We start from the raw sequence: 21,353 nt of genomic DNA on the forward strand, positions 1-21,353 counted from the left end.
CAGTTCTACATATTCCTCACTGTCTCAGCAATAAAAAACCTAAAAGCAGATAGTTGAGAAGTTTAAACTGGGACCTCAAGAAGTCCAGCATCACTGCAGTAGAATTTGTGATTATGGTCTGCTAAAGTTCTAGCCCTTCTTTGACTTCTTCTCTTCGCTAGATCTGACTGGCCCAATGTGCTAATTTTGGATAATCAGCACATATAATGTCTAAATCAGTTTTAATACACAGTTAAATTAAAAATTGGGTATCTCCATGCTAATACAAGGCAGCAGGTACAATAACATTGTCAGTAGAATTGTTTTATTTATTTATTTAGAGACGGAGTCTAGCTCTGTCGCCCAGGCTGACGCGATCTCAGTTCACCCCAACCTCTGCCTCCCAGGTTCAAGCAAGTCTCTGCCTCACCCTCCCGAGTAGCTGGGATTACAGGCGCCCACCACCACGCCCAGCTAATGTTTGTATTTTTAGTAGAGACGGGGTTTCATCATCTTGGCCAGGCTGGTCTTGAACTCCTGACCTGGTGATCCACTCATCTCGTCTCCCAAAGTTCTGCGATTACAGGCGTGGGCCACTGCCCCCGACCGGTCAGCAGAATTTTAAAGGAAACCAAGAAATCTTCATATAAGGTTTTGACTTTTTAACAGAAAAGGCTAGTGTAGACAGGGAACAGTGGCAGATGTGGCAGAAACACAGTCTGCAGTTACGTTACAAATTTCCTTTACCACATTGCACCTAAGCAGTTGAGGCACAAACTTTATCACCACCATTTTACAGGTTATGAAGAGTGAGTTTTGTAAAGTTGCATGAGTTATGCCAAACCACTTAAATGAGTTGACAATGAGCCATCCATCCCGCTAAGATTACTAATCTTGTTTACACAAAGAAGATCACAGTTGTGACAAGAAAAAACAGGCTTTCACATTTTTTTCAAGTCCGCAACATTAACTTTACAGAATTCTCTCAATTACAAATGCATTTGAAAATGATCTCCTTTTCTTCACAGTTCTGTTAACTAGTATTACAGTTATCTAAGAAGAAACATCTACCTGTGGGTAAGCACAGATCTTCAATGTTTATTCCAAATGGAGTTTCTGGTTATTTTCATAGCAAACTGTTAGGAAACTTTTAAAGAAAGTGCAAAAATAAGAGAATTGGGGGGTTGAGATGAGAGCACGAGGTATTATTCCACCGAATATATTCAATCTGTAAAAACTCAAATCATTCTTTCAAAATGATTAACAGATGCTAAAGGAAAAAGGGAAAGTGGGCAGTAAACCAGGGACTCATTGCTTCACTTCTGGGGCAATCGATTACTACTTCAAATTATGAGTGAAGACCCAAATCCTGCACAAAGGGCAGCGACACAACCCCGTCACTGTTGCTACTATTTCCATCCAGTTGGTCTCTGGATCTCGGAGGTGGTAGGCCAGAATCTGAGCCCGGCTCTACCTCCGTGAACTTTACACAGAGGCTGACACCCAAATCCCCAGTTCTCGGACAAGCGAGTAAGTAGTTGGCGGAGCAAAGAACAACTCCAGGTGCCTTCTGCCAGAACAGATGCCAGCGTGGAGGAGGTGCTTTGTTAAATGGCACTTCAATCAGCCGTGGGGAGAACGGGTTACAGAGCCTCACATCCAGCCTCGACGATTCAACAGCCCGGGAGGGCAAAGGTATTCACCGGGGAGGGGGAAGGCTTCCTCTCCCAGGAGAGACCTGCGCTCGGGCTGCGGCCTCCGTCTTTATTTTGAAGCCCTACAGGGCTCGTCTCTGCAGCAGGCTCAGAATGAGCTATTTTCGCCCACAGCCAAAATCAGCAACAGCAAATTACACTGCAAACAATGGCGAGGGCGCCTGCTCGGCTTGGCTCGAAACTCCGGAGAGGCAGCGCAAAGATTCTGACTTTTCACTTGGGCAGAGCCCGTCCGCCGCCTCCCCGCGATCCGGCTGCGCACCGCGCTCGGGCTCCGGCCACACGCCCCAAGGACCAGGAGACTGGGCGGCTGCCGGGACATTCGGCGGGGAGGGCACCGTCACACCCGGGGCCAGACCCCGGAGACCCGGACACGCGTGGCCGCGGGTGGCGGGATTCCCTCGCGGCGCGGCGGGCGCTCCCTGGCGGGGAGGGAGGCGGAGCCCGGGCCGTCGGGGAACCGGGTGTCCCGCACAGAGCGCCGGGACCTGGGCGCCGCGAGGGGCAGGGGGACCTGGGGTTCAGGAACCGCAGCCCGGGCTCCCACGCCCCCCCTCCGCCCACCTTTTCAGCTCGGAGGATCTGGGAGGTACGGACCTCCGGCGGCAACGGAGGCCGGCGGCGAAACGCAGGGGGCGCGTGGGTTAGCGCCGAGCCGCCGCCCCAGCCAGCCTCGCCCCCGGGCCCGCGCGCACCCGCCGCCCCCCAGCCCGCGGCGCTCACCCGACTCTTGCAGCGGTGGTGCCGGCCGGGGTCCGAGTAGGTCCGGTCCACGGTGAGCGCCGTGTCGCTGCCCGGCATCTCCGCGCTCCGGCCGGGAACTTTCCCGTCTCCTGGGGCTGCCGCGCCGCGAGCTGCCGGCCGTGCTCGGGCTCACCCCGGGAGCCGCGGGCGAGGGGGCGGCGCGGCAGCTGCAGCTGTTGCCTCTGGTACCGACACCCGCGCGGCCGCCCTGCGCCGCCGCCGCGGGGTGGGGGAGGCGGGGCAGGAGGCGAGAGTCTCCTCCCCCTTCCCTTCTCCCCGCCTCCCCCGCGCCCCGCAGCCTCCGGGACCCCCCACCCACCCGCGACCCGGCGGGCAACGTCTTCGCCTATCCTCGCCTCCCTCCCTGGCTGAAACTTGATTCCACCCCCTCCCACACAGCCCTCTTTCTCCCCAAAAGATGAGCGACATCCACACTACACTATCTGTTGACTTATTTTGTATATAAAAGGTGGCTGTTACCGCAAGAAGTTGACACTTGCCTTAAATGTCTCTTTTTATGTTATTCTTCATTCAACAGGCACTTATTGGGCAGCTGCCATGTACCAGAGACCAGAGATTTAAAATAAGAAATGAAATAAAATAAAAAACTCCCCCCGCACCACAATTGCCCTGAGCATAGAGCATATTTCCACTTAAACTAAGATCCTACTGTGTTGTGTATTTTAATGTTGCATGTCTGGCTCACCTTTATGTTTTAAGCTACTTGGAAATCAGGATATCTTTTCATTTTAGTATTCCCCATTCCCAGTGATCAGTCCCTGCTCACAAGGAATTTGGAGTCTCGTAGAGGAAGGACCACTGGTGAACAATTTAAGTATCAGTAACCCCAAACAAAATTCAGAACACCTGTGCCGGCTCTGTAGGGTGTACAGTGGGAGACTGGGCTGAAATATTTAAAGTGCAGCTGTTCCAGAGAGGACCTAGAGCCCAATATGACCAGCCCAGGGGAAGGGAAGGATTTGCCCCGCCCTTCATAGGGTTCAAGTGAAAGGCTAGAGCAGGCTGAAGAAAACTTTGGAGTCCCCAAAATCAGAGGTACATTTGGGAAAACCTCAAGTCATCAGTTTTGGGGAGTGTCCTCAGGAACAGGAAGACATGATGGAAAAGAAGGCGGAGACCATGCAGAATCTTCGTTCAAGGGTAAGAAGTTCAACCTTATTCTGTGGGAACTAGGCAGCTGCTGGAGATTCCTGAACAGGGAAATGATAGCATGAGAATGGAAGTTTAAGGAGAAGGTATATCTGACATCAGGGTGAAGCAGCGATTCAAGATGGGCAAAACACACGGGCTAGGAGGCCACTGTAAAGACAGAACAGCCTGATTATCCTTCAGAAGGAGACTAGGTAAATAAATGATGGTACATCATCCAACAGAATATTCGGTAACTGGAATAGAAATGAGGGAGCCCTCTATGAATAGCTTTGGAAGCATATCTAACGTACATGGTTAAGTGGAAAAAAAGCAATGTGCAGGATAATATATATAGCATTCCACTATTTATGTAAAAACAATATATGTTATGTGCTTCTACATGTATGACATATATCTGGGAGGATAAATAAGAAACTAGGGAAATAGACAAGAAATTGATGCCAAGAGAGGGGAACCAGGTAGCTAGAAGGCAGAGATAGGAGAGAGATCTATTTTTCACTGTGTATACTTTTGAAACTTGAATGTTTACACTGTGGGCATATATTAACTATTCAAAAAGTAAAATTTTTTTAAAAATGTTTTTTAGAGATAGGGTATCTGTTGCCCAGGCTGGGGTGCAGTGGCACAATCATAGCTCACTGCAGCCTCAAATTCTTGGGCTCTAGGGAGCCTCCCACTTCAGTTTCCCAAGTAGCTAGAACTACAGGTGTGCACCACCATTTCTGGCTAATTTTAAAAATACATTTTTGTAAAGGCAGGGTTAAAACTAACTTAAGAAGAAATTGAAAGTCCCACGTAGTCCTTAAGCCATTCAAAAAATTAAATCAACACTTTTAAAATACCCAGCTACAGCTACCCCAACACACAACTAACTATACCAGGCCCAGAGAGTTTTTCGGGTAAGTTCTTTGAAAGAAGAGAAGAGAAATATCAAATGTGGAGGGTGTGTGTGTGTGTGTGTGTGTGTGTGTCTGTGTGTGTGTTGGAGCGAGATTTTAGCTAGGGTGGCTAAAGAAGTCCTCCGTGATAAGGTGATCTTTGAGCAGAGACTTGGGAAATGAGGAAGCCAGAAGTATAGACATCTGAAAATTTCCAACAAACGGAAAGTCAAGGGCCCTGAACATTTTGGGAGTGTTCAAGGAAGAGCAAGGAGGCCAGTGTTCACTGGAAGGAGATGAGGTCAGAGATATTTCAGAAGGCCAGATCATATAGGGACTTTCAGTTCATTTTAAGAACTTTAATTTTGAGGAATATGGGAAGATTTGGAAATTTTTGAGCAAAGGAGTGGCATGATCTACCTTTTCACTTGGATGAAAAAAAAAAAAAAATTGATCCGTACCTCACAGCATAAACAAAAACCAACACCAGATAGAGGAAAAAGAAAGAAAGAAAAAATTAGCTGGACATGGTGGCTTGCACCTGTAATCCCAGCTGTTCAGGAGGCTGAAGCAAGAGGATCACTTGAGCCCAGGAATTTAGCCTGGGCAACAGAGTGAGACCTGTCTAAAAAAAATTAAAAATTAAAAAACAAAAAATCTGGCCGGGAGTGGTGGCTCACGCCTGTAATCCCAACACTTTGGGAGGCCGAGGCCAGCAGATCATCTGAGGTCGGAAGTTCGAGACCAGCCTGCCCAACATGGAGAAACCCCGTCTCTACTAAAAATACAAAATTAGCAGGGTGTGGTGGCGCATGCCTGTAATCATAGCTACTTGGGAGGCTAAGGCAGGAGAATCCGTGGAACTCAGGGGGCGGAGGTTGCGGTGAGCTGAGATCACGCCATTGTACTCCAGTCTAGACAACAAGAACAAAACTCTGTCTCAAAATAAAATAAAAATAAAAATAAAATAAAAAACCAGATTAAAGACTTAAAGGGGAAAAAACACAACTTAAAATTGTCAGAAGAAAATGAAAGCATATCATTATTATCATCTCAAGTAAAAAATAAACAGGATACAACAAGCATAAACCACAAAGGTTTGACATTTAAAAATTTAAACTTCTGCTTATGAAAATAAACAATAAAGTGAAAAAATAAGCCACAGACTGAACTCCAGCTTAAAAAAAAAAACCAATATGGACAAATTTCACAAACAATACTGAGAAACATAAAAAGCAAAAAATTACTTGCAGCGAGATTCATGTAGGCTGTATGATAGCTCATGTCTATAATCCCAGCACTTCAGGAGGCTGAGGTGGGAGGATCACTTGAGGCCAGGAGTTTGAGACCAGCAATATAGTGAGACCTTGTCTCCATGAAAAAAAAAAAAAAAAAAGATTCGTGTAAAGTTTTTCTTTGTTTTTGTTTGTTTGTTTTTGGTTTTGAGACAGAGTCTCACTCTGTTGCCTAGGCTGGAGTACAGTGGCATGATCACAGTTCACTGCAACCTCTGGCTCCCAAGTTAAAGTGATTCTCATGCCTCGGCCTCCTGAGTATCTGGATTACAGGTGTGCGCCACCACGCCCGGCTAATTTTTGTATTTTTAGTAGACATGGGGTTTCACCATGTTGGCCAGGCTGGTCTTGAACTCCTGGCCTCAAGTGATCCACCTGCCTCAGCCTCCCAACGTGCTGAATTGCAGGTGTGAGCCACCATGCCCAGCCTTCCTGTAAAGTTTAAGAAAAGCAAGAGCATACTAAACACAAATTTCAGGACAGTATCTCTGGTGGGGAGATGAAGAAGGCTTCAATAGAAGAGGGGTACACAATTATAAATATATAATGCTCTTTAACAAATGACTGTTGGTACACTGGATGTACATTCATTCATACATATACACAATAGTTCAGAATAATTTAACATTTTAAAGGTAACAAAGACTCAAAGGAACAGATATAGTGATATCCTTAATTCTGGAATTCAAATCACCAGTTAGGGGTACCTTCTCAAATAAATAAACATAATAGCACTTTATGTGTGAATAAACTCAGAGAGGCCCTGACAAACCAGGGTTGGGCTTTGCTTGGGGGTACCAACGGGCATCTACTTTCCATTTCTATTACTGTCTTGATGTTTCTTAGAATTCCATCCTGGAATGCTGACCCTCAATGAGAAGGATAAATTAAAACTTTATTAGGCTCATTTAAATTTCAATTAACAGAGGATGTTCTTTTTTAGATCACTTAAATTTATTTCATAAGCTAGTTGCCCAAAAGCTGCTCTGCTGGGCACTCATACAAAATTATTTTTTAAAAATATACAAATTAAATAGCACAAGAGCAAGCTCCCCAGAACAGAAAGAAAACAATCAGTGCTGATCGCCATCTGGCTCTCCTTTTGGGAGGCAGAACCCAAGGGGAAAACAGACCACATCGCCTCCTTTGGACGCAATGCCAATGCCTAGGGTTTTGTCAGCTCTGGAGAGAGAGGGAGAGGGTGAGTGCAGGTGCAAATTCCTCCTGTCAATGTAAGAATTCTGTGCCTTTCATACCTCCAAGAGCCTCTCTTTGCAGAAAGTAATGGAAAATATAACACTGTTAAAATAACAAATGCAGTCAGAACAATAAGAAATACAAAGGTTCATACCTAAAGCGTGAAATAAGAATTTACTTGCAAAGTGTAAGGAAGGAGCACAACAAGGCAGCAGATGCTAAAAGCACCAAAGAAGAGACCAGGTCATTTGAGCTGTAATAGTTTAAAGTTTGGAGTGATGGTGAAAGGCCTATGAAAAGAGGTAGGATTACACTTGACTTTTGTAGTGCGTGTTTGTTGTTTCAGCCTGCCCAGCATCCCACCCCTTTTTCTGAAGACAGTACCTAGGTTTTCTTTCGGGACCTATCCTACTCCTACTTTTAATCCAAATGGTTTAGATGAGGCAGACCATTCCCATCCTTGGATCCAGAGAGAGGCATGTCATCCAGCCTTGGCCAGTCAGAGTCACTGTGGCTTGTGCAGGGATAGGCATGTGAGCTAATCAGAGCCGATGAAAGTCATCCCTAGACTTTTGCCAGAACTGCTGGGAAAGCCTATGCCCTTCCAGTGGGCATTGCTAAGCTGGTGCAATGCAAGCCTGATGCTGTAGTGGACATCCTTCCACCATCTAAAGACAGCCTCCCTGGGAAAGCAGAGCCATGAAACGGAGAAAGACTTCTTACTAAATCTTTAGAGCACTAGATCCAGCATTTTCCATTTGCTATAGCTGCATGACAAATCACCTTAAAATGCTTTGGCTTGGCCGGGTGCAGTGGCTCACGCCAGCAATCCCAGCACTTTGAGAAGCCGAGGCAGGTGGATCACCTGAGGTCAGGAGTTCGAGACCAGCCTGACCAACATGGTGAAACCCCATCTCTACTAAAAATACAAAAATTAGCTGGTGGGCACCTGTACAGGTGGTAGGCACCTGTAATCCCAGCTACTCAGGAGGCCAAGGCAGGAGAATTGCTTGAACCCAGGAGGTGGAGGTTGCAGTGAGCCAAGATCATGCCACTGCACTCTAGCCTGGGTGAGAGCAAGAAAAAAAAAAAATTGTATTGGCTTACGACAATAACTACCGCTCATTAGCTCATGATTCTGCAATCTGGGCAGGTCTCCAAAGGAGATGAGGTGTCTTTTCTCTGTTCCATGTGGCACTGGGTGGGGCTAGTGTATCCAAGATGGCTTCATTCACATGTGTGACATTATGCTACATATATATATATACATATTGGTTTTCATCCATGGTTCCTGGCTCATAATTACCAATGCCCCTGTAATAGTCTGTTGTCATGATTTTGGGGCACTTTAGATCCCAGAAGCCAGCCTCAGAAGCCTTATCCTGCCCTCGTTCCACCTGCTCTTTTCTCTCCCAAAGGAAGGAACCTTCCTCCGCCTTTCTGTCATGCAGCTGGCCGTGAAGAAATTCTGACCTACCTTGTCTGACTGTAGGACATAAGGCTCATTTCAGAAGGGGTCCTGCCCCACACCCTGGAGGAAAGCATGCTGCGCAGAGAAGCCAAGAAGAATCTGAACAGACAGGCCTTGCTGGATCTTGCCACTTAGTCTCTCAGTATTAGATCATATACCCTTTTGTCCAGTCACATTTCTACATGGTTGTCAATCATACCTATCCAGTGACATCTCCATAAAAGGCCCAAGAAGACAGGGTTCAGGGGGCTTCTGGATAGCTGGACATCTATGGAGGGTGGTGTACTCAGGGAGGACACAGAAGCCCTGAGCTCCTTCCCTCACCTCGCCCCATGCACTTCTTCATCTGTGTCCTTTCTGATATCCTTTATACTAAACCGGTAAATGTAAAACACAAGTTTCCCTGAGTTCTGTGAGCTGCTCTAGCAAATTAGTCAAACCCAAAATGGGGGTCATGGGAACCCCAACATGAAGTCGGTCTGCCAGAAGTTCTGAAGGCCTGGGCTTGTGACTGGCATCTGAAGGGCAGTCTAGGGGACTCAGTCTTCTATCTGTGGGGTCTGACGCTATCTCCAGGTAGACTTGGAGGACACCAGCTGGTGTCCAGAACTGATTCTTACTTGGTGTGTAGGGAAACCCCTCTCCCACATTTGGTCACAGAAGTCTTCTGTGTTGATGGGTTTTGTGGTGTGAGAACAGAGGGAAACCATAGTTTGAGTTGATTTTTCTACAAACAATGTGTCAGCACCTATAAGACTTAGGGTGGCTGGAATGGTGGGAGCTGGCCGGGCCTCTGTCTTTATTTTCATATGTTTATAGTTTTTTAAAAACTTTTTTTTTTTTCCCTTTAGAGACAGGATCTTATTCTGTCACCTGGGCTAGAATGTGATGGCATGATCATAGCTCCTGGCAGCCTCGAACTCCCAGATTCAAGCGATCCTGCCACCTCATTCTCCTGAGTAGCTGGGACTACAGGTGCATCAGCACGCCTGGCTAATTTATTTTTTGTAGTGACAGGGTCTTGGTGTGTGCCTAGGCTGATCTTAACTCTTGGCCTCTCCCACCTCAGCCTCCCACAGCTGGGATTATAGGCATGAGCCACTGTAGCCGGCCTGTTCATACTTTTTTAAATACACTTTTTTATAGTCCTCATCTTGCAGGAATCCCCTCTCTCCATCAGGGTAGTTGGACTTTTTTACATGGTGGATGCCTTCTAACACAGCAAAAACAAAAGCTGCCAAATGTCCTAAGGCCTAGCCTAGAATTGGCAGATTATCACTTCCATCACATTCTATTGGTCATGGCAAGTCAAAAGTCCAGCTCAGACTCCAGGGGAGGAGAAATGGGGTCCACCTGTTGATGGAAGGAGTGATGTGCACACAGATGGGAGAAATTGCTGACTGTCATTTTGGCAGCTGATCCACCACACCAGCCTTGCCTAGACCCCCTTTTCAGTGACATGAAGCAATGGATTCCTCTTTTTGCTCAGGCCTGTTAGAGATGGGTTGCTGATTCCTGCAACCCAAAGAATCCTGTCTAATGCAACATTCAATGCAGGGTATGGGCAGAAAGAAGACAAGGAAAAGGGCAGCATTTCAAGAGAAGGCAAGAACTTTGAACAGCACAAATAAAGGGAGAATCAACAGAGGATTCTGGTGGGGGCGCCGAGGACTGTAGAATTTTCTCAGGCCACTAGCTTGAGCCTTCTGTGATCAGCCCACCCCAGATGACCTGTGAACCGCTCAACTAATTATATTCTGGACTAATTTTTTCAATACAAAGGTTACAATATTTTTTTTTTTTTTTGAGATGGAGTCTTGCTCAGTCGCCCAGGCTGGAGTACGGTGGCGCGATCTCAGCTCACTGCAAGCTCCGCCTCCTGGGTTCTCGCCATTCTCCTGCCTCAGCCTCCCAAGTAGCTGGGACTACAGGCGCCCACCACTACGCCCGGCTAGTTTTTTGTATTTTTAGTAGAGACGGGGTTTCACCGTGTTAGCCAGGATGGTCTCGACCTCCTGACCTCGTGATCCGCCCGTCTCGGCCTCCCAAAGTGCTGGGATTACAGGCGTGAGCCACCGCGCCCGGCCACAATATATTTATTTAAAAAATGTTTCATGCAATAATTTCTATGCTTCCCCCCAGACACACTAGAGTGTAGGTTACCTGAAGGAATGGACTGTACTTTCTAGGTACGTGTAGGCATTCCCGACAGTTCTTAACATAGTATTCAATAAATGCTTGAGATCAACATTATTAAATGTCTACTTATTTTCTAGGCATTAGGGTTTTAAAAAATGACTCTGACATAAGCAAAAACTAGTGTCTGTTCCTAAGGGGTTGGAATGGGTAATAGGAAAGGATGAAAATTCACTGAACGATGGATGTTACCAATTTTCACCTACTAAGTAGTTAATGACGTTTGTGAGTTCTCCAGTCATTTATTGAGCACATTTGGTGTGACAGCCTCTGCTCTTGGTGCTGAGAATATAGAAATGAGTGAGACATTCAGAAGGGACAGCCCATCTAGACAGTGAGGCACCCCCCAAAACGTTGCTGTAGATGCCAAGATAGTTATGTGCTCGACATGGTAGTAGGACAAAGGAAGGAGGTGGTCTCCTCACCACGCAGCTCACTTCCTTAGATGTTTCAGTTCTGCGGTCATCGCAGCAGGGAGAAGGAGACACAAGGAAAGCCAGATGTTGAAGACAAAAGTGCAAGTCTCTTGTAAAGGAAAGGAAAATGCATTTCTTTTCATATGCCAGTTTGATTTAATAGTGCAGGGAAGTGTTCCCTTTGGGGGAAACATTCATAAGACAAAAAGTACAACAAGCTCCCCCACCACAAGGATACAAGAACAGAGCAAAAGGAAGAATAAATCAGGGTTTTAAAATGTATTCTACTAGCTTGAGGTGAACACATGCTGATCAGCTCTACATATCTATATTACAGACAGATACATAGAAATGCCTGTGTTGCGGGTCAGCAGCTTTCCGGCCTGATGCAAACATGAATCTCTAATTCTAACTACCTGGTTTATAGCCAATTAAAAATGACCACACCCTTAATATTTACATTTAATTTCTAACATAGCATGTTCTATGTGACTGCAAAGAAACAATCACTGCTGTTTATTTAGTGTTAGCAATGATCTGGCACAGAAACCCGAAACTTCCACTTGGAAAGATTTTGATTAAAAACAGGAAAGTAGACAGACTCAATTGAAACTCTGCAGGCTAGGGAACTTGCCTTTGAATATTCCTTTTTTTAGCAAATGCAACAATTCCATGCTATTGATTTCTCAAGAGCAATGAGAAAATTCTCCAAGCAGCCTTCAAGTGTCCTGGGAGATGGTCTTCAGCATGTGCCTTGCCTGCAGACTTGAGGCTACGTTAAGAAGTACAAACATGTATTTTACCTCATCAAAAGTGAACGCTTTTGCTTCTCAAAAAACTCTGATAAGAGAATAAAAAGACAAGATACAGATGGGAAGATATTTACAAAACCAAACATATAACAAGTGATGAGTACCTAGAATGTATAAAGAATTCTCAAAACTCTATAGTAAAAAAGTAATCCTTGGCCGGGCACAGTGTCTCGCATCTGCAATCCCAGCACTTTGGGAGGCCAAGGCGGCAGATCACGTGAGGTCAGGAGTTCAAAATCAGCCTGGCCAATATGGTGAAGTCCTGTCTCTACTAAAAACACAAAAAAATTAGCTGGGCGTGGTGGTGGGTGCCCGTAATCTCAGCTGCTTGGGAGGCTGAGGCAGGAGAATCACTTGAACCCAGGAGGCGGAGATTGCAGTGAGCCAAGATCGCGGCACTGCACTCCAGCCTGGGAGACAGAGCAAGACTCCAACTCAAATAAAAATAAACAATAAACAATCCAATTAAAAAATGAGCAAAATATAGGAACAGACATTTCACTGAAGAGACTATACTAATAGCAAATAAACACACGAAAAGATGTTAAATGTCATTATCCATTAGGGAAATGCAAATTAAAACCACAATGAGATGTTACTGCTCACTTATCAGAATGTCTACAATAAAAACGAGTTATAACACATATTGCTGGCAAGGATGTGGAGAAACTAGATAAATCATAGATTGCTGGAAGGAAGGAATGTAAAATGGTTCAGCCTCTCTGGAAAGCAATTTGACCGTTTTTTATAAAACTAAAACATGCAAATCCCATCTGACCCAGCAATTGCACTCTCAGGCATTTATCCCAGAAAGAAAACACGTTCAAACAGAAACCTATACAGAAATATTCACAGTAGCTTTATTCATAATTGCCAAAACCTGGTAGCAGCACCATATCCTTCAACATGTGAATGGTTAAACAACTGTGGTACATCCATACCATGGACTGTGACTCAACAATTAAAAGGAACTATTTGATATGCAACAACTTGGATAAGTCTATAGGGAATTATGCTGTATCTAAAAAGCCAATCCCAAAAGGTCATATACAGTATGATTCCACTTACGTAGCATTCTTTTTTTTTTTTTTTTTTTTGAGAGGGAGTCTCACTCTGTCACCCAGGCTGGAGTGCAGTGGCACGATCTCGGCTCACTGCAAGCTCCGCCTCCTGGGTTCACACCATCCTCCTGCCTCAGCCTCCCGAGTAGCTGGGACTACAGGAGTCCACCACCACCACCCCCAGCTAATTGTTGTATTTTAAGTAGAGACAGGGTTTCACCGTGTTAGCCAGGATGGTCTCAAACTCCTGACCTCAAGTGATCTGCCCACCTCGGCCTCCCAAAGTGCTGGGATTACAGGTATGAGCCATCGCACCTGGCCCCACTTACATAGCATTCTTGAAATGATAAAACTATAGAAAAGGAGAAGAGATGAGTGGGTGCCAGGCTCTAGGAATGGGAGGGGGTAGTGGCAGGAGGGAGGTGGGTGTGGTTATAAAAGGGCAGCAGGAGGGATCCTGTGGGGATGGAACTGTTCTGTATCTTGAGAGTGGTGGTGGATACAATTGCAGAGGACTAAATACACACATGCGCACACACACAAACAAGTACTGGGGAAATCTGAATGAGATTGATGGATTGCACCAATATTAATGTGATATTTGTACTAAAGTTTGACAAGATACTACTATGGAGGACACAGATACTACCACTGGGGGACAGGTAAAGTGTACAGAGTTCCTCGGGAGTATTCCTTACAAGTGCATGTGAATCTACAACAATCTCAAAATTAAAAGTTTAATAAAAATGTGTTTTAAGGCCAGGCACGGTGGCGCACGCCTGTAATTCCACCACTTTGGGAAGCCAAGGCGGGCAGATAGTTGAGACCAGGAGTTCGAGACCAGAGCCTGGCCAACATGGCAAAACTTTGTCTCTACCAAAAATACAAAAACTAGCCAGGCATCGTGATGGTGGGTGCCTATAATCCCAGCTACTCAGGAGTTTGAGGCAGGAGACTTGCTTGAAACCTGGAGGTGGAAGTAGCAGTGAGCTGAGATCGTGCCACTGCACTCCAGTCTGGGCGACACGGTGAGACTCTACCTCAAAAATAAATAAATAAATAAATAAATAAATAAATAAATAAATAAATAAAAATAAAAATTAAATTTAAGTGCAATTGTAGTCATTTTCACAGTAAAAACTGAGTTTTGGGAGGATGGGAACAACACCAGCTGGAGTGGTTGATACAGGAACTTTTTCTCTGAGGAAGTTGTTCACAGAATACTCTACCAGGTTATGGCCCTTTGCTGCACCAGAGGAGTTGACCAGCTGTGGAAACTGAGGGCAAAGACAGACTGTGGGTGGTGTCATTAATATGACCACAAATGTCAGTACCTGGCCACAGTGTATGCTGTGTCTCAACCTCACAAGTTCAGGGCCAAGGGCAGTGTCCATTATCCTTGGCCTATCAGTGCTGAGCATAGCACCTGGCACAAAGCAGTGATTCTACAAGGTTTTTCTGGAATAAATAATGGATAATTAAGTCCTGATTTGGTTGGAAGAACATATTAATGTTCATAGATTTGGTTCAGGTTCAAAACGACTCATTATATGAGTTGTTTAGTAAAAAGTTACATAGCAAGGTTGAGTAGAGAATTTTGCAAATTCCTTTGGGAGGTGGAGGTGGGCAGATCACTTGAGGCCAGGAGTTTGAGATCAGCCCAGCCGATATGGTGAAACCTTGTCTCCACAAAAAACACAAAAATTAGCCAGGCATGGTGGCATGCACCTGTAGTCCCAGCACATTGGGAGGCTGGGGCATGTGGATTACATAGGGTCAGGAGTTCAAGACCAGCCTGGCCAACATGGCGAAACCCTGTCTCTACAAAAAATATAAAAATTAGCCGAGTGTGGTGATGCACACCTGTAACCCCACCTACTTGGGTAGCTCAGGCACTAGAATTGCTTGAACCCAGGAGACGGAGGTTGCAGTTAGCCAAGATCGCACCACTGCACTCCAGCCTGGGCAACACAGCGAGACTCTGTCTCAAAAAAAAAAAAAGAGAGAATTTTGCAAATTCATGTGCTTTGCTTTGCTCCATGTTTTATGATTCCCATATTGGTTTGAGTCTTTATATAATGCACACACAGATTATAATATAAGTAGTTTGCTATTTCTAACCTCTTGACTCTACCAGTTGGAAAGAGTTTCACTCTCTGATTACCATGTATGACTATTGGCTATTTGCTACTGCAGTTTTTCAGAAGTCTACAACAGTGTTAGAAAACAAACGTAGATAAAAATGCCTTACTCTGTACTAGGCACAGAACGCTCCATTCAGTTAAACCTGTAACTGCAGTTGTGATGTCGTGGGTTCCTACTTCACACAACCACGGAGAAAGCAGTTCCCTGGGGATCTCTAGTTGACTCCATTCTATGCACGACCAGCCCAGGAGAACTGTCTTTCATTCAGCACATACTGAATCTGAAGGATGAGCTAGCTACACTCCAGGAACATATCATCCATGAATTCACTCTGCATTTTATCAACTCACTTTGCAAGAAAAGGAAGGTGGGAAATGAAACCGCCAGAAAAATATGATGTGATGTTGTTTTTAAACAGTCCAAGTCACAATCCTTTCAAAAGAGGATGCTGCTTGCTGAAGCCTTCCTTGTCCACTCCAGTCTACACTGTTATCTCTCTCCCTTCTCTGAATTCTGACAGTATCTGTTGCTTAAGTCACTCCCATAAACATTCAATTATAAATGATCTTGTGCTGTTACAGAGAGGCGGTATGGTGTACCGGAGACAGACTGCTCGGATTCACATCTTGGCGCTGCTCCTTACGAGCTCTAAAGCCTTGATTCTCACATTCATAAGCTAAGGAACCCACCTCATACTGTTGTTGAAGATTAAATGACGTAATATATGTAAAGCACTTATAAAATAAGAGCTCAATAAATGTCTGCACAAACAAAACAAAACCTAAAATCTGTCTTCATGTCTTCTTCCTTACCAGGAAGACTTCAGTAAGGATGTACGCTGTTATCCTGGAGTGTCCTAGCAAGGTGGAGGATGCATTTCGATGCCGTATGTCATCATCACAAATTTTGTGAATAGAATCAGGATGAAAGTAGGAGCCTGTGGACAAGCTCTGGACCCCGGCCATCCCTCCCCCTCTGCCTCTGCCTGTGCTGTTCCTACCACTGCAGTCTGCAAACTTGCACAAGAGACAAGGGCACACTTCCTCCATTTACACTAACCTCCAACTCCTTTCATTCCCAAGGCCCTGTAGCTCCCACGTAGAATACAGAGCGTCTTTTTGCTGGTACCCTTTGACCAATGACTCTACTTCTAGGAATCTATGCTAAAGAAATAATATAATACAGGAAAATATAATACAGAAAAAGTTTTACACACAAACATCACACATTTTATCGTTCTGATAAAATGAAAACAATTCAAAGGATTATTTGTTGTTTGTGAAAAATCATGGACTGATCATATAAATGATATTCATACAAAAAATGCAGTGCAGCTACTGAAAATTATACTTAGGAAGAATATGTAATCATATGAAGAAATGTTTCTGTAATGATATGATAAAAATTATAATAATAAAAATTCAGTATAACTCTACCAGATTAACAAAAATTGAAAAGTATTATGATACTTAGTGCTGGTAATGATCTGGAGTAGCAGGAACCCTCATGCCCAGCCACTCCAATCCTCAGTATATATATGTATATATATCCCGGAGGCCACACATCAACCAGCACACACATACAAGAACGTTCACAGTGGTAACAGTCCCTATCTAGAAACAACCCAATTGTCATCCACAGCAGAATGGATAAAGAAATTGTTGTACAGTTATTTCCCAAGTAAGGTCAGTCATTTGTTGCCAAAAATCAAATGTTCCATGTGAAAATGCTAACTGGGAGCCTGTTATCTTAACTCATTTTGCAAATTAGGGTTTTTCTGTTATATGTATCAAACCTAATATACTGAGTGCTACAGAGCCTAACAAAATGCTCCATGCAAAGTATCGCAAATGTTGATATCTTCTGTCCCACCCCATCCCCGGAAAATATTCAGGGCAAATTGGTCAACAGAAGTCCAAAATATTTTGCTACTGAAGAGTAGGAGAAACATCTTTCTCCATTTCTTCTGTGTCTTCCTATAGCATCTCTAAGGACTTTGCACAGAGCCAGTAAATGGTAATAGTTATTTATTTTTCCTACATCTTCTGCACCAGGCACTCTCTATATATCAACTGAGTTACTGCCAAACTCCTGCCCTCCCATCTCTATGATGGTAGGTGCTATGATTTTCCCAATATCCGGAGTAGCAACCAGGACATCTGAATAGATCAAGTGATTTGACCAAAGGTACTCAGCTAATAAATGGCAAAATTTTGTCCAAATTTCAGGTCTAAGCTTATTTACTAGGTGCATATCCTTGGATGAGCTCTTTAATCTTTATAAGCCTCAGTTTCCTCAATTGTAGAATGGAATTTGCAATTGTAGAATTGCAACTGTAGAATGGAATTGCAGATGGAATTCTAAAAATTATACCCATTAAAAGATAACTATCTCTTGACTAAAAGTCAAGGCTGGCACTGCTGAGAATATAAACAGGGAAGAATCTCAGTGCATCTGCAGAGTCCACTGTTGCAGGTTCCCTCTCAAAACATTTAACACAAATGAACCTGACTTGTCCCCACTCCCTGTCCAGCCTTTCCCTGCTTCTCCCAAACACTTTAACACACATCCACTATTGCTAATGTTTCCATGAAGATGATTTCTACATTCTAAGCCTCTTGTTTCCTATTCTTCCCACAAAGAAAGAAAACGAAACTTTTGAAATTCAAAATTATATCATCATGACTTTATCCTTATCTGAAGGCTTCCTTGTAAATCTTTTCCATCATTTCTAAGCACTTCTAGATTTTCAGTTTTGCATTTCAAGTTTCACAAAATTAGAAGTCAATTCTCCTATCACTTTGGAAGTAAAGGTTCAATTTCCTGCAAGTATTGAGAAGTCCTCACTGTCCTAGCTGACAGTTTTGAAAGGTATTCTCTAGTTCTATTATTTCTCACTGCTTCTTCCTACATCAGCTGTGGCTGATGCACTCCCAGTTAATATTTCTGACATTCCGTTGATTTTCCTTCCATTACAAGGAATGTCTTTCACAAAAGGAGAAGAATGCTATACAAGGCACAAGATTTAAAGTATCTAATATAATACCATGGAGTATAAGGTACCCAGCAAGCAAGTACACCCACTAACATGCATGTACACACACATACAAAGGAATCAGTAGAAGTTATCAGGGGCCAGGTATAGTGGCTCACACCTGTAATCCTAGCTCTCTGGGAGGCCAAGGCAGGTGGATCACTTTGACCAAGGCAGGCGGATTGCTTCAGCCCAGGAGTTCAAAACCAGCATGAGCAACATGGCGAAACCCCATCTCTACAAAAAAATACAAAAAATCAGCCGGACATGGTGGCTCGCGCCTGTAGTCCCAGCTACTCAAGAGGCTGGGTTGGGAGGATGGCTTGAGCCCCGGAGGTCAAAGCTGCAGTAAGCTGAGATGGCGCCACTACACTCCAGCCTAGGCGACAGAACAAGACCCCGTCTCAAAAAGAAAAAAAAAAAAAAAAGAAGTTATCGGGAAATCAAGAATACAACATGTAGGTTTTTCAGAACATTAGCAGGATTTGGTAATTTGGAGTTTACAACAATAACAAGATTCCTCTTCAACTGCTAAAAGCAACTGAGGTAGTGGAAAAAACAAAGAAAAGATCCAAGAAGATGCTGACCAATCTATTTTGAATTTCTGCTTCAATGAAAGAGACAGAAAATCCATAAATTTCATTGGTGCTTCTTGACACTCGTGATTGTAAAACCATTCTCTAGATAAGGCTCTACTGAAATGGGGCTTTTCCCATTGTCCATTGTTTCCCTCTAATCCTTTTACAAATGCAATCATACTTTCCACAATCTAAAAATGTCAGAATGTTTTACATATAACCAATTAGAAGACAGATGATTAGAATATAGATTATTCATAAAACCCTAGCCCAGAACCTATTTAAACTACTATGCTTTAAATATTTTCCCTCATTTAGATATCAAGATTAAGTGTACAATAAATGATTGTCAGAATCTGCACACTGAGTACAGTAGATGCTGATCACATGAGCGTACCGAGCACTTGAAATGCACCTACTGTGACTGAGGAACTGAGTTTTAAATCTTACTTAATTAATTTACACCTTAAAGATAGTATAAACAAATGAATGTAAAGTATCTCATAAATATTCTATACTGACTACATGTCAATGTGAATCACAAAGCCCACGTTTAATTATCAAAATGTGAAAACAGAGACTGACAACTATTCTTTACATCTCATTATATCAAATGAGCCAAACATGAGCTAAACATACAAATACTAGTACTACACATGGCTCTGAGAGGGATCCCAAGGGATCTCTCAGGTCTAAATTAATCCTCCTTCCCTGGTAGCATCTTATGTATAGCTTTGGCATCATACTTATCACAGTCTAATTTATGTGAAGTAAATTGTACGTATGTCTACCACGCCTCCCTTTAGTAGACTGTAATCTTTTTGAAATAGAGGACTCACTTGCTCATTCTAAAAATCCATCAGTCTCCAGCACGGTTGTTATGTTGGAAATCCTTCCATAAATGTTTGAGGATTTAAATATAGTGTATACTAATATTTTTTAAACATTCATTTTTCTACAAAAGCAAGCCTAAAACTAATATTAAGGTCATACTCATGGAGGAAAAGATGAAGTACCAAACAAATGTCAATTTTCCCTAAGTCAATCAATAAATGAAACAGAACCCAGTAAAAAAGGATTTTTCCTAAAACTTGACAAGCTTATTTTAAAATTTGATGGAAGAGGCCAGGCACAGTGGCTCACACCTGTAATCCCAGTATTTTGGAAGGCCAAGGCAGGTGGATCACTTGAGGCCAGGAGTTGGAGACCAGTCTGGCCAACATGGTGAAACCCTGTCTCCACCAAAAATACAAAAAAATTAACTGGGCGTGGTGGAGCATGCCTGTAGTCCCAGTTACTTTTCAGTGAGCCAAGATCATGCCACTGCACTCTAGCCTGGGCAACAGAGCAAGACCTTGCCTCATTTAAAAAAAAAAAAAAAAAGTCAGTGTAAGAGGGTCCAGGCGTGGTGACTCATGCCTGTAATCTCAGCCCTTTGGGAGGCCAAGATGAATGGATTGCTTGAGACCAGGAGTTACAGACCCATCCTTGGCAACGTGGCAAAATCCATCTCTATGAAAAAGAGAGAAAAAAAAAAGCTGGGCATGTGGGCATGGTGGCACTGCACGCCTGTAGTCCCAGCTACTGGGGAGGCTGATGTGGGAGGATGGCTTGAACCCGGGAGAGAGGTTGCAGTGAGCCAAGATCAGGCCACTACACTCCAGCCTGGGTGACAAACTGAGTACCCTTGTCTCAAAAATAATAAACAGACAAAGTAAAAAATAAAATTCAATGGATGAAAAAAGGCAACTTGGGAGAAAAATATGGTGAGTAGGGGCAGACAGAGTGAGTTCTCCCTACCAGGTAGCCAGACATTTTATCGCCAATGGTTCAGGTGATTAGGAATTGGCATAGAGACACAAGAAGAGAGAGCCCAGAAACAGGCTCATGCATATATGAAAGCACAATCTTTCATTGAGGATGGAGGTGGCCTCAGAAATCAATGTGGAAAGGAAATAATTGGTAGTTCATATGGAAAAGAGTGAAACTGCAGTAGATCCCTGAATACCAAACCAAAATTTAAAACGCAGGTGCAATTGTTTCATCTCGGAACATTCTTGGTTTTGTTGTTGTTGCTGTTTTATTTGTTTTGCTTTTTTTGAGACAGGGTCTCGCTCTGTTGCCTAGGCTGGAGGGCAGTAGAGTGATCTCTGCCCATTGCAACCTCTACCTCCGGGGTTCAAGGGATTCTCCTGCCTCAGCCTCCCGAGTAGCTGGGATTACAGGTGCCCACCACCACGCCCAGCTAATTTTTGTATTACAGGTGCACACTGCCACCCCCAGCTAATTCTTGTATTTTTTGTAGAGACAGGGGTTTCACCATGTTGCCCAAGCTGGTCTAGAACTCCTGATCTCAACCGATCTGCCCACCTCAGCCTCCCAAAGTGCTGGGATTACAGGTGTGAGCCACTGTGCCCAGCCCACATTTTCTATTATTGATAATTCATTGGGAATTCTAAATGGACTGTATAATACATAAATTCTACATTGATATCCACTGCTCCTACCTGATGAATAGAAATAAATAGGAATAAATTAAGAGCAATAAAAGGAACAAATGATTTTTAAGACCCTATCTTGAAGAGGCCTACACCACAGGGTACGAAAACACATTTTTTTCCTTCTTTAAAGTACTGAATCAAGCAGAAGTCTCTTACGG

At 43.8% G+C, this 21,353-nt stretch overlaps 1 protein-coding gene across 3 annotated transcripts in view; it reads right to left on the reverse strand.

Moving 5' to 3' along the window:
* TMCC3 (transmembrane and coiled-coil domain family 3) overlaps positions 1 to 21,353 on the reverse strand; it is a 309,980-nt gene that overhangs the window by 82,725 nt on the left and 205,902 nt on the right. Inside the window, exon 1 of one of the 3 annotated variants that reach the window (XM_008004264.3) lies at positions 2,418 to 2,656. The exons of the other annotated variants lie outside the window; for them this stretch is intronic. Within the exon in view, the coding sequence (XP_008002455.3) occupies positions 2,418 to 2,495 (78 nt within the window). The 5' untranslated portion in view covers positions 2,496 to 2,656. Of the gene's footprint in view, positions 1 to 2,417; positions 2,657 to 21,353 lie in introns of those variants that run through there. 3 annotated transcript variants of the gene reach the window in all.

This window comes from Chlorocebus sabaeus, chromosome 11 (assembly GCF_047675955.1).
Source record: "Chlorocebus sabaeus isolate Y175 chromosome 11, mChlSab1.0.hap1, whole genome shotgun sequence".
Classification (NCBI taxonomy): Eukaryota; Metazoa; Chordata; class Mammalia; order Primates; family Cercopithecidae; genus Chlorocebus; species Chlorocebus sabaeus.